This window comes from Nicotiana attenuata, chromosome 7 (genome assembly GCF_001879085.1).
Source record: "Nicotiana attenuata strain UT chromosome 7, NIATTr2, whole genome shotgun sequence".
In the NCBI taxonomy this organism is placed as follows: Eukaryota; Viridiplantae; Streptophyta; class Magnoliopsida; order Solanales; family Solanaceae; genus Nicotiana; species Nicotiana attenuata.
In genome coordinates this window covers 31,569,890-31,581,484 of record NC_031995.1, presented here as the reverse complement: position 1 = coordinate 31,581,484, position 11,595 = coordinate 31,569,890, and the positions used below count along the sequence as shown (strand labels likewise).

General features: G+C 35.9%; 1 protein-coding gene across 1 annotated transcript in view; it reads right to left on the bottom strand.

Moving 5' to 3' along the window:
- The window catches only part of LOC109228896, a 14,193-nt gene extending 3,369 nt beyond the window's left edge, over window positions 1-10,824 (bottom strand). The window contains exons 1-14 of the mRNA XM_019394145.1: window positions 10,586-10,824; window positions 10,417-10,480; window positions 10,146-10,254; window positions 8,758-8,820; window positions 8,121-8,218; window positions 6,844-6,910; window positions 6,652-6,723; window positions 5,382-5,543; window positions 3,842-3,915; window positions 3,640-3,737; window positions 2,954-3,061; window positions 1,748-1,845; window positions 1,306-1,443; window positions 853-900 (exon numbers count right to left, since the gene is read on the bottom strand). Of these exons, the coding sequence (XP_019249690.1) occupies window positions 853-900; window positions 1,306-1,443; window positions 1,748-1,845; window positions 2,954-3,061; window positions 3,640-3,737; window positions 3,842-3,915; window positions 5,382-5,543; window positions 6,652-6,723; window positions 6,844-6,910; window positions 8,121-8,218; window positions 8,758-8,820; window positions 10,146-10,254; window positions 10,417-10,480; window positions 10,586-10,655 (1,269 nt within the window). The 5' untranslated portion in view covers window positions 10,656-10,824. The remainder of the gene's footprint in view (window positions 1-852; window positions 901-1,305; window positions 1,444-1,747; window positions 1,846-2,953; window positions 3,062-3,639; window positions 3,738-3,841; window positions 3,916-5,381; window positions 5,544-6,651; window positions 6,724-6,843; window positions 6,911-8,120; window positions 8,219-8,757; window positions 8,821-10,145; window positions 10,255-10,416; window positions 10,481-10,585) is intronic.

The following is an 11,595-nucleotide window of genomic DNA, read 5'->3' as shown; positions in this document are numbered from 1 at the left end:
GGGGGGGGGGGGGATCAAGAATTTGCCAATATCTGTCTACCTTCCTTTTTATGAATAGTTCTCCTAGTGATGAACATATGTTAAACATCAAAAAGAAGAAAAATAGATACAAAATTGAGCAAGAGATCTAAAGGAAGATGTCCTGATCATTAAAGATGTGAAAGCTTCAACAAATAATAAGTGAAGTACCACAAGACAATACTGAAATACCAACTGAAGAACCACAAGACAGCATAATTTAACCGAAACAAGAAACGACTAACAATAGTAAGGGAATCAGAACAAAGGTACTACAATAATATTGATAAAGGGAAAGATTGAAAACCACAGAGGCAAGTTGTTTGTGCTTTAACAATGTAAAAGTAGATTCAAATGGGTTATGCAATGAATTGACTTTTTCAAAGTTGGCAATCTATTTCAAGATAGTTGTTCTATAGATTCATTCTCCTATACATTTTTATTAAAAGAAAAATCGTAGATATTATCTGCTTCATAATTTGTTTCTAAGTGGAACATCAAGATGTCCAGCATCATGAATTGGTTTGCTTTACCTTGAACTCTATACGGAAAATACATGAATGAAGAGAGTACCTTTTTATAGCCATTATTCCTCTACACACTTATTAATTTCAAATTTAAATTGATACTATTCACATGCATCAGACATCTCACTGCCAGCTAAAATAATCAATGCCAGCTAAAATAATCAAAACTTTCCGCAGAGACAGCTAAATAAGAAGGAATAGCTACTTCACATAGTAAATTTTGAAAAGATACACAAACGAGGTAATTTTTATCGGACTGCTTCTCTGTGAGATGATATTAGTCGTGAGTTGCAGAGATATATCTCACCGCCTTACGAATTTCTGAATCCTGCTGAAGGACTGATAAGAGGAGACCCTATCAAAAGGAACAATTTAAATAAGTAACCGAAGGTTTTAAAAAAAAAAGGCGAGAAAAAACCATCATGTCAACAAATTATATTAGGAGAATATCAAAGAAGAATTTGAAGACCTTAATGCTGAACACAACTCTAACAACAGGTTCATACACGCCAAATCCCAATAAAAACTTTTCCACCCACCATGGTAATGCATTTCACGTGTTTTCCTTTCTAATATAATCCATTTGTTCCCCCCCCCCCCCCCCAAAAGAACGTGGTGTGTACAGACAAATTTTCAAGATTCCAGCAGTCAGACATAGCTTTATACTGAGAAGTTTCAAAGTTCTAGCAGTGAGACAAAAAGAGGCAGATAACGGAAGCATTTTTCATGAAGCCAGAGGCCTCACAGAAATTAAACTCACCGAAGGTGTCAGCTTTGAAGTCTTGGATGCTGTTTCATAGATCAGGCGCCGAAGATTCTCCTCTGCAACACCATCCAGCAATACATCATTTTCTGCACGAGTTTCTCCAACAATGTTTGCAAGAGCATGCAATGCCGCCTGTTTTTTTCATTCAAGCGATGTCTCAAGTAAACATTATGTCTGTCACAAATTTCTCTCTTTATTTCATGAGGTGAGAGTCTGAATGAATTCCGAATGGAATTTAAGCAATAGATTAAGATACTAAATCTCCAGTTTGCTTCTGGCTGAAGTTAATTAGAATAATACAATAAACCAGGCAGTCTTTTTGGTACTTAAAAGGAGATCGTCAACAACACTGGATGAAGCTGACATCATCACACAACATTCATAAAATGAGGCTGTATATACATGGATGACACAAGTTAAATCTCGCACTGCTTACCAGCTGTTTACCATGCTGTTGCCGATCAAAAGCCGCATAAATGACATGTCTTCCTGCAGGTTGTGCACCTGAGAGAAGCAATGCTGCCCCTTTGTTGGCTGCATCACAGACGAAGAAAATTTTAACTTCAAGTACAATGTGATATATTAACCAAGTGAACATGGGCTGAAGTGGCATGTGTGCACAGTGAACTGCACAGTGCCAAAAAGAAATTCCAAAGGTCAAACATGCTTCTGTATGAAAGCAGGAACTCCTATTTACTATTGAGAAGCATAGGCATATCAAGAACAAGCGGAAAGAATAGAGACTTTCTGATGAGAGGATAAAATGTTAGTTCAAAGGATCCTGTCTAGTAGAAAGGATGCTTGAAGAATGAGATCAGAATCTATTGCCACCAATGACGTTTCCCTGAAACTATGAAGCTGCAACCCAGTACTCACATTTCATAACCTGAATATATTACTACCTGAGAATATTATGAAGCAACCCTAACGTTATAAAAAGGGGATAGTCAAGAATGATAAAATATGCATCGGGGTTGGGATTACCATCAAGTAACCTGGTTATTACAGAGCCTATGAATTTTTGAGCTAGTAAATCACTAGGTTTTGAGTCATGACACACCACTCTAGCCCATTAAGCACCCCCTTCCCCCACTGCATCATTTGACCAACAATTCATGCACAGTACCGAGCAATGACAACATCGAGTTGGGTCCTCCGTACTTGGTTCTTAGCCACTGACTTAGACCAGAGTTCGGTCATGCTTAAAGATCTCTAGGGTACGTAAGAAGTGCCTTCAAGCTATGGCCCTTATAACATCAGAGCTTCCACTTATTATTCTATTTTATTGACATCAAACATAAACAATGTTCTGATCAAAGGGGAGACAAGAATATATGTATAAAGGGTAAGGAAAAAGACCTTAGAACAGTTCAATACTCTATTATTATGATTATGCCTGCTTAGAATGCGCACTAGTTTATTCAGATACTAAAGAATAAGGATCAGCACTAAGTTAATCTCCAATAAACCAACTGTGGTCTCAAAAAGTACAAGGTTTGACCATTAATTTAAAGAAAGCCTCAATAAAATCCCTTCAACAACCTAAAGTTATTATTGGGATAAATGTAGCAACATGTTCTTTTGTCAAGGAGAACTGAGCTACATCCCATGGACATAAATATAAAGAAATTAAAAAACTTACAGAATCCAATTTGTCCCAATGCTTCAAGAGCGCATTCACATTCATCTGCATTTTCACTTTCTAACAAATTGAATCTTCTGTCAATGGCTGAAATCAGATTTCTACAACCTGAAAGTCAGAAAAAGATTAAGAGTCAATTCTGCTTTTACCTATCTGAGAGAGAGTTATAATGCAAGCGAGCAAAACCTGCAGTAAAACAACAAAAAATAAGGTAGGATATATTTCAACCAAACTAGGTATTTCCTTACCCAGAATATACCATTGAGTTCAGTATGAAATTGAGATCCTCTTACATTCTAATTAAGACATGCCAAATGGCCGCGATGCTACTGTTCTTGGATAAGAGAGTCCTGTATCTAGCCAATACGGTAATGATCTTTTCCTAATCATTCTAATTAACTCAAGTTACAACTATACATGTTTGATTGGGCTTGAATCAGAAGTTGAAATTAATTGATGGAAAGTAGAGTACTTGGAACCACTCACAAGTCCATTAATTATGCACCAGAAAACCTGGGTACAGTATCAAAGCCATGTATATATCTTATTCGTCACACTAGTGATAAGCTAATAAAAATGGAAATTCAAATACTAAACATACCTACAAATTGTATAGTTAATAAGTTTCAGAGATAACAAAATTTGGATGACAACTAAGACTTAGAAGAAGTATATGTGAGTATTACCAGATTCATCAATGAATACGAAGGCATTCTCCTTCGCCATCAGCCTTCCAGTTATCATCATTGCTCTTGATCTCAAGATCGATTCAGCAGAGGCATCACTAGGAAGATAGGCAGGCAAAGAAATAAATATGACAGTCGGAATCATTGAATGACAAGAAAATCAAATTCAGAATCATAGGCAGCAATTCTCTCACGTGCAGACCTAATAATTGAAGTAAGAATTTGGAGAAGTTTCGTCCTTGACAAGAACTCAGTGCTGTGCTGAACATCAGCCAACTTCATTTACCCAGCACATACAAGAAAAACAAGTAAAACATCAATCGGGAACCAGTTGAAAAAAGGGCATTGAGTGATTATTATGGAAAGTAATGGATTGTAGAATCAAGAAGAAGGTAGCTTAACAAACACACACACCGACACACACCCAAACAAAAGGAAGTATTTGATATATGCCACCAACAGACACCCCCTCCCCAAAGAAAAAGGAGAATATTTGATTCATGCCACCAATAGACCAGGGGCGGATTTAGGGGGGCGCAAGGGTGTTCCCGAACACCCTTCGCCGAAAAATTACAATGTATATATAAGGCAAAATCTGTTTTTTACCTCTATATAAGTTTTGAACACCCTTAACACAATTCAAAAGTGTAGTTTAGTGGTCAAGGGGGTTCAAAATCTACATAAGGTCATGGGTTCAATTCCCACTAGCTACAAAAAAAATTTTTTGAACCCCCTTCGTGGAGATCCTGCCTCCGCCACTGCAATAGACCCCCTATAACTAAAGAGAGAGAACAGAACATAACCAGGAATAAGCTCTTAAATATATAGGAAACTTCCTAGTGTTAGCCACCTTTCGTCAATGCAAAGATCTGGTATGGTTTTAAGGCAGACAAGGTAAATTTTACTTAGGCTAACCCTGGTTCTCTGCCTTATCTTTTCAGTACTTTACTGATATTTTCATTTTCTTTGGTGTTTACTATAGACTACGAAACCACATCGCAAAACAGCAAGGTGAAGGCACAAACACAGAAAAGCAACAGAGAAAAATTTTCTCGATAGCTGTGGAGAAAGAGAGCATCAAGTACTTTGCTGACGTTGAATTTGCATAAGGTCGAGTTTGGTATTCTAAGACATGGTCACTTACCAATACTAATACATACTTATGGTTCATATTCCGCACATGCTATTCTTCTATCAAAGAAGTAAATGCTCATATTGTTCTGCATCTTTTTGTGTTATGTCAAACAGTTATGAAGAGTTGATATTTTGCGTCGACAGAGCAAATTATTTATGACATGGGAATTCCTGAGTAGCATCTGTTGTTCCCCTTGCTTGGTTATATTAATGCTTTGTTATTTTTGTTGTTGATGTTCTTATTTTTCGTATTTCCGACATGACCTCCTTATTATTGTTCTCCTGTTCAAATCTGCTGAGAATTGTTTTCCTTGAGCCGAGGGCCTTTCGGAAACAGAGTCTCTACATCCACAAGGTAGGGGTAAGGTCTGCCTACAATTTACCTCCCAAGACCCCACAATGTGAGATTACACTGGGTATGTTATTGTTGTTGTTGATGGGACTTCCTGAGTTTTTTAAGAAATGAATAAAATCCCAATGATATGATTTACCAATGCAGAATAAGATATGCAAAATTTATAGCTAATAAGACCATATGAAGTTACAAACAAAACGCGAATACAATGATCATATGTAGAGGAAAATCATATAACTAGCTAAGAGCAAACCTCATATAGGAGTTCCAAGCTGCTCAAAGTGACTAACGTATCATTTGCATTGCTAATTTCTGCCTCCAACAAGCTAAGTAGATTTGAATTATACACTCTTGATGCCACAGAAGAGGAAATGGAGAATAGTTTCACAATCAAAGCTAAGAGTCTGACTCTTCCCTGAGGATTTAGCAAAACGAAAAGCTAAAGTACAAGCAATGAGATAGTAAAACAGTTGATAGAAAGACAAAAGCATACCACAGCTCAATGAGGTTCAGATGGACTAAGAACCACCATTCCCCACTGACAATGGGTGCCACTTTGGTACCATTATTTCCTGTTTCTTGTACCTTTTTTTATTTGGTGGGATGAGTAAGAGAAGTTCTCTAATCAAGATATATAACATACCAGGGCACCAGCTCAATTATATCCAGAGCAAAATAGATACGTAGTTAAAATTTCTATTTAAATCAGTGAAGAGAGCATGTACTATAGATATAAGCATATTCGGAATTATGTCATGTAGACGTTATGTGCAATTAATACAAAAGTACAACCATTTTGATTTGAAAAGATATTTCTGAAGTATGATACTTTTTATTATAAATTATAGTGAAAATGTTGGAGGAGCTTCACCAAAATAATAACAAGTACTATGATGAGTAAGAAAAAGAACCACTACTTAAGCCTTATCTTTAATCAAGCAGCAAGAATTTGGGAGCACGTTTGCATTAAAACATGAATGGATAACGTAGGAATTTATAAATTTAAATGGTTGGGTTTTTATTAGTAGTATAAAGGGCAACCTAGTGCACTAAACTCCCGTTATGAGTGGGTCCAAGGAAGGGCCAGACTATGTTGAGTCTACTTTGTGCAGCTTTACCTTGCATATTTTTTCAAGAGACTATTCCCACTACTTGAAATCGTGACCTCCTGGCCACACTATAAAAACTCCTACCATTGTGCCAAGGCTTTTCAGTAGTATATACAGATTAAGAGTAGTCTCTTTGTCTCATAGCTTCTTTATGTTCAGAATATTAAAAAGATCATAAGCTATGATTAAATGGATAACAACTACGATATTTACTTCAACGTGACATCAAGTAAAGCACTAAATTCAAAAGAGAACTGCTCATTGGGTACTGGATAGAGCACATGGTTTTTCAAACTAATTCCAGCATTACCTCAAGTAAAGCACTAATATCAAAAGAGAAATAATCATTGCATAGAGCACGTCGTCTGTCACAGGGCACACAGAACTTTTACCATCTATTAGAAAATACCATACCAGAGGTGAACAGTTGGTTGCCAAGTTCACGAGGTTTGTTGCTTCATTACCACTCTCTGGAAATATGATATCCTATAGAAAACTTTATCAAATTCAACAGAGATCCTTATTTCCATAATATCTGGTCAAATTATCACCACAGGTACGCAGAAATATATGTGCGACCAAGATAAGAAGCAGAATACTACATACAATGCCTTTTGAATGGCTAGCCAGTTTCCTGACTGCGTCTGTAGATGTGGCGGCAACTTCCTCATCCCTGCCAGAAGAATAATGCCTACATGACTACAAGCAGACCCAATTTCTAGAAGAGGAAAAGAAGGGATATTGAGGTTGCATGCTTTTAGTGTTGCTGTGTGGTAATCACATGTTATCATCAGTACCGAGGATATAAGAATTTCTAGTTAGGAAGTCACAACAAGCATGTGGTGCAGCAAAATCTTATAAATCTAAGCATGTAAAGCCTCTACAATAGGATGTGAGGAACAATAAATGTTGTAGTAAAAGATCACAGGTCCTAAAACATAAGCAGCATGGCGTTACAAAATCAGTAACCTCCACATGGGGAGCCCAAAACTGGCTAGTCCACAGTTCAGGGGGCAATAGCATGCAAACAAAGACAAAGAGTCTTGAGGAAATGGACCAGAAAAAAGTTAAAATGGAAAAATAAAAGAAATGGTTTCCATTTAAGATTTTGTCTTTGACAAGAAATATTGTCACAAGTATCAATGTTTCTGTTTCTAAGAGTAAACATAGAATCTCAACTAAACAACAGCAATTGACAATGTATTTCCGAAGTGAAAAGACTTGTAGGCACTACAAGAACCATTCATCCACATGACCCGATGAAATTCCAAAAAAAAAACTCACAAATCAGAGAAGCAGAATTGGAAAGAAGTCATACTACCTGATTGCACTATTTTAACAGAACATATCATGCTTGCAGATAAAATGAAATGATGAAAGAGAACAGTTAGTTACCTAATCTAACTCATACGTATTATTTTTCTAACTCATGACCATATTCTCCTAGAATGAACATCATGCGATGTCCAAAATTAAGCAAGCACAAGCATAATCAAATCAACTCTCAAAGAAGCGGGTGAAGGAGAGCCTTGGCGTAACTGGTAAAGTTGCTGCCATGTGACCAGGAGGTCACGGGTTCGAGCTGTGGAAACAGCCTCTTGCAGAAATGCAGGGTAAGGCTGCGTACGGTAGACCCTTGTGGTCCGGCCCTTCCCCGGACCCAGCTCATAGCGGGAGCTTAGTGCACCGGGCCGTCCTTTAAAGAAGCAGGTGAAGCAAATCGATCACTACAAAAAGGGCAGCCCCATGTCAGGATCTTTTCTACCCGAGGCAGTGTATCAGTATATCCAACAAAGCCATCTTCACAAAACCAACAAAAAAAAAGAACTTATAGACAGTTTGGTCTGTGATTGCATGTTGTAACACAGTGCATTGTGTCTTACCCACTGATGAGGCAATTAAGCAAAAGTTGATAAACTCCATACTCATGAATTAGCTGTACAACAATAGCTTCATCAATATTCTCCAAAAGGCAAGACACCTGTACATGGTTACTACAGCATGAGCCAAAAAGATTGTCCACATTCGTTGTTTTCAGCAAGTTAGACAAAGACAGTTAAATTAGAATGACATGGCGCAGAATGAGGAAGCAAAATGGAGAATAGATACAACAATATGCAAATTCTCCAGCACGATTAGAATGTGTAACCACGTATATTAGAACATTCAGCAATTCCCATAACTAATTCACATATTCTGTTTCTCATAGGATGAAAAGTCTACTTGCTAGATTGTCAACTTCAGCTTAACATCAATCCTGCTTTAATTATCCAGAGACACATCTACGAAAATTTGTGAGCCGGTAAATCAATTTGTCATCACTATTCAGTTCTCTCATACACCAACCGCATCTTACAGAGTTAACTACATGTTTTCAGGATAAAAATCTTTCATACACAAAGGATCTCAATTGGCTAGAAGCTGAAAATATAATAAGAGATAATATCTTTAATTTAATTTACGGATGCACTTACTTTAAGCTTAACAAAAAAGCCTTGAATTTATCGCAGAAGCACTTACTGTTTGGCATGTTAAACGTCTGACTTTTTGAGACTCTGCACCCAGACCGACAATCACAAAGGTCTGCAACAAGGCAGAAAGCAGACCAAGCAATTTAGAGAAAGTAATGATTTATCTCAAAATCTTTATGATGGACACGTGTAAAAGTATAAATGTAGCACAAAGATGGATAAGGGAATAAATTATTAACATACATAACATATTGACCTATAATAAACTAGCTCTATAAGACTACAGAGGATCACTACTCAGGATAATTTCCTTATTGCTGTCTAAGATCAATTTTCTGGATATGGTTTTGGCTCATATTGGGAGGACTATATTTTCTGAAAATATTGTGAAAAACAACTTAGTGAAAAGTTAGCTGCTAGGAAAACCCTACTTTTTGGATTGTTTTTGGTCAGAAAGGTTTTGATTTGATTACCGGAAACCAATAGATATTGTAATCCAAATTCTTAATAGCTCTTCTAAACATTTTATGATGTTTACTTCCTTCTTTATTTTTCTCATTCCATGTTTAAGTTCCATCTTTTGTCCTTGCAGTCCTTACAATAAAAGAAAGTGAAAATACTGGGTACAGTTTACGAGTTTACGTGTTTAGAATGAATGGAACTCTTGTAAAAGAGTAATTCATCCTTGATCACTATTAATCAAGATCCTTTTAAATCAGTCATGAACAGAAGTTAACATGATAAATAAGATAAAGCACCATTTGAATGGCTGGAAGCAGAAAGAACAGCAAGAAACTCAACCTTTTCTGTTCCCTACATTGTTTTAGGAAGGAAGTTGTACCCCTATCGTTATAAATTTGTTTAAATTAATAGTTATCTCTGTCGAGATAACGATCTACTTCCTTCAAACTCACAAAAACAAACACTAATAACAGGTGAGTGTTAATTAAATTTGCTATGTTTCCCATTCACTGTGATTTCGCGTTATTCCTTCGCTCGACGAGATAGAACCCAAAAGTCCCTTGAGCGCGCATGTTTAAATCTAAAGACAAAACTTATCAATCAAGTGCTTCACATCCCTAACATATGGTCTAAAATATAAGTAACCAAATCCTCCCTTTGTTCGAGTTTATGTGAAAACATTTCCTCTTCAGTCTGTTCCAAAATGAAATGGCAGCTTTAAAATTTTGGAAACAATTTTAACTTAAACTTTTCATCTTAGCCTTAATGAGAAGCTTTTATAGCTATACAAATGCGGAATGTTTAAAACCACAAGTTCTCTTAAACTCTGTCCCAATTCAAACTTTGCCACATAAACTGGAATAGAGGGAGTAGCCAATATATACTCCACACACATTTGTGATACCAAACACACAAAACTCATTCCAATATGAAGATTCAAATCGAGCTTATTTAGTAGTAGCATTATTGCCGTACCATGTAGTGTGGAATGAGTGATGCTCCATATCTTGTTTTGAAAAGCCTTTCTAAACAATCAACCAACGCATTTTCTAGGCCAGGGTATTCTGCTTTTGTTTGCAAAGCACTGCAAGCAATTTAAGTTCACAATCAGCAAGCTAAAAATTTAGCACTAGTTAAGCTCCCTATTTAATTTCTGTTAAATGTAAAAGGATTTTTATCTATATATAGCTTTTAACATTTAATTTCCAGCCAAAAAAAAAAAAGAGAAAAAGAAAAATAGAGATACTTGATAATGGCAGGAAGAGGAAATCGATTGAGAAAGTCTTGAGCTGAAGCATCGGAATGAGCGCCTGAAAATTGGATGATACAAATTAACCATTTGCTTATTACCAAATAGGAGAAACAAGTAAAAATAGGGATTGTTGTAGGAAGAAAGAGGGAAACAATAGAAATACCAGGATAATAGGCAAAGTCAGTAGCAGCTTCCAGTAACTGAGCTGGATCCACCGAGTACTCTTCCTCCATTGTTTATTTTTTGCAGCGGAAATGAGAAAAAGATGAGAGAGTACAATAGAGAGAGAACTGCTGAATCGGTTTTTGAAACTCTGTTTACTTGCGCCACACTCACAATGTCCAGTCTCCACTCTCCAGTGTCGTTTACTGTGCTTTCTGCCTTCCTTTTTTGGGGATTTATACTCTAGCGGTCGAATCCATTCTTTATTTTCTAAGTGGATATACATAAATTATACTCCTATATTAATTTTATTATATTTAATTTATACAATTGAACGAATAATTATTTAGGTTAACTCTCCGTATTTAGTTTTTTCTCCTTGCTTTTGCTGTTACGATTGTTTGTCGTGATGCACTTGGGGGATGAGAACAAGAGGTCAAATTAAATTTGTGGGTATTGAACGATAGAAGAAGTTTCTATTTGACCATAAATTTTGGTTACTTTTAAAAACAAAAATTAAAAATATTATTTGCTCATAGAATATAATTTTTTTTTAAAAATTCAAAAACTATTTTAGGATAGTTTTTTGGTGAAATCTTTTCTTTTACTCATAAAATTTTAATTTTTTTCAAATAAAATATATGTCCAAACACAACTTCAACTTCTAAAACTATTTTTCAATACAATATTAAAAGAAATTCTCAAGTTTCAACCAAATCTATGAACAAACACTAACGAAGTATCGCAACACATACAATCAATTAAGTTTTTACAAATCTCATAACAAAATAAAACATGATCAAACAACTGTAATGCGTGCTTTAGGAAAATAATAAATCAAACACGAAAAAAGGAAAATAATAAACTAAATCTCTGTTAACTTCCAATTTAAATTATATACACAATTAATATGATTTCATCTGTTAGGGTTATTAATTAGTACAAGGCCGGCTCTAACGTTATAAGAGATAAGGCTTATGCCTTAGGCATACCAAAAAAAAAAAATTTTTT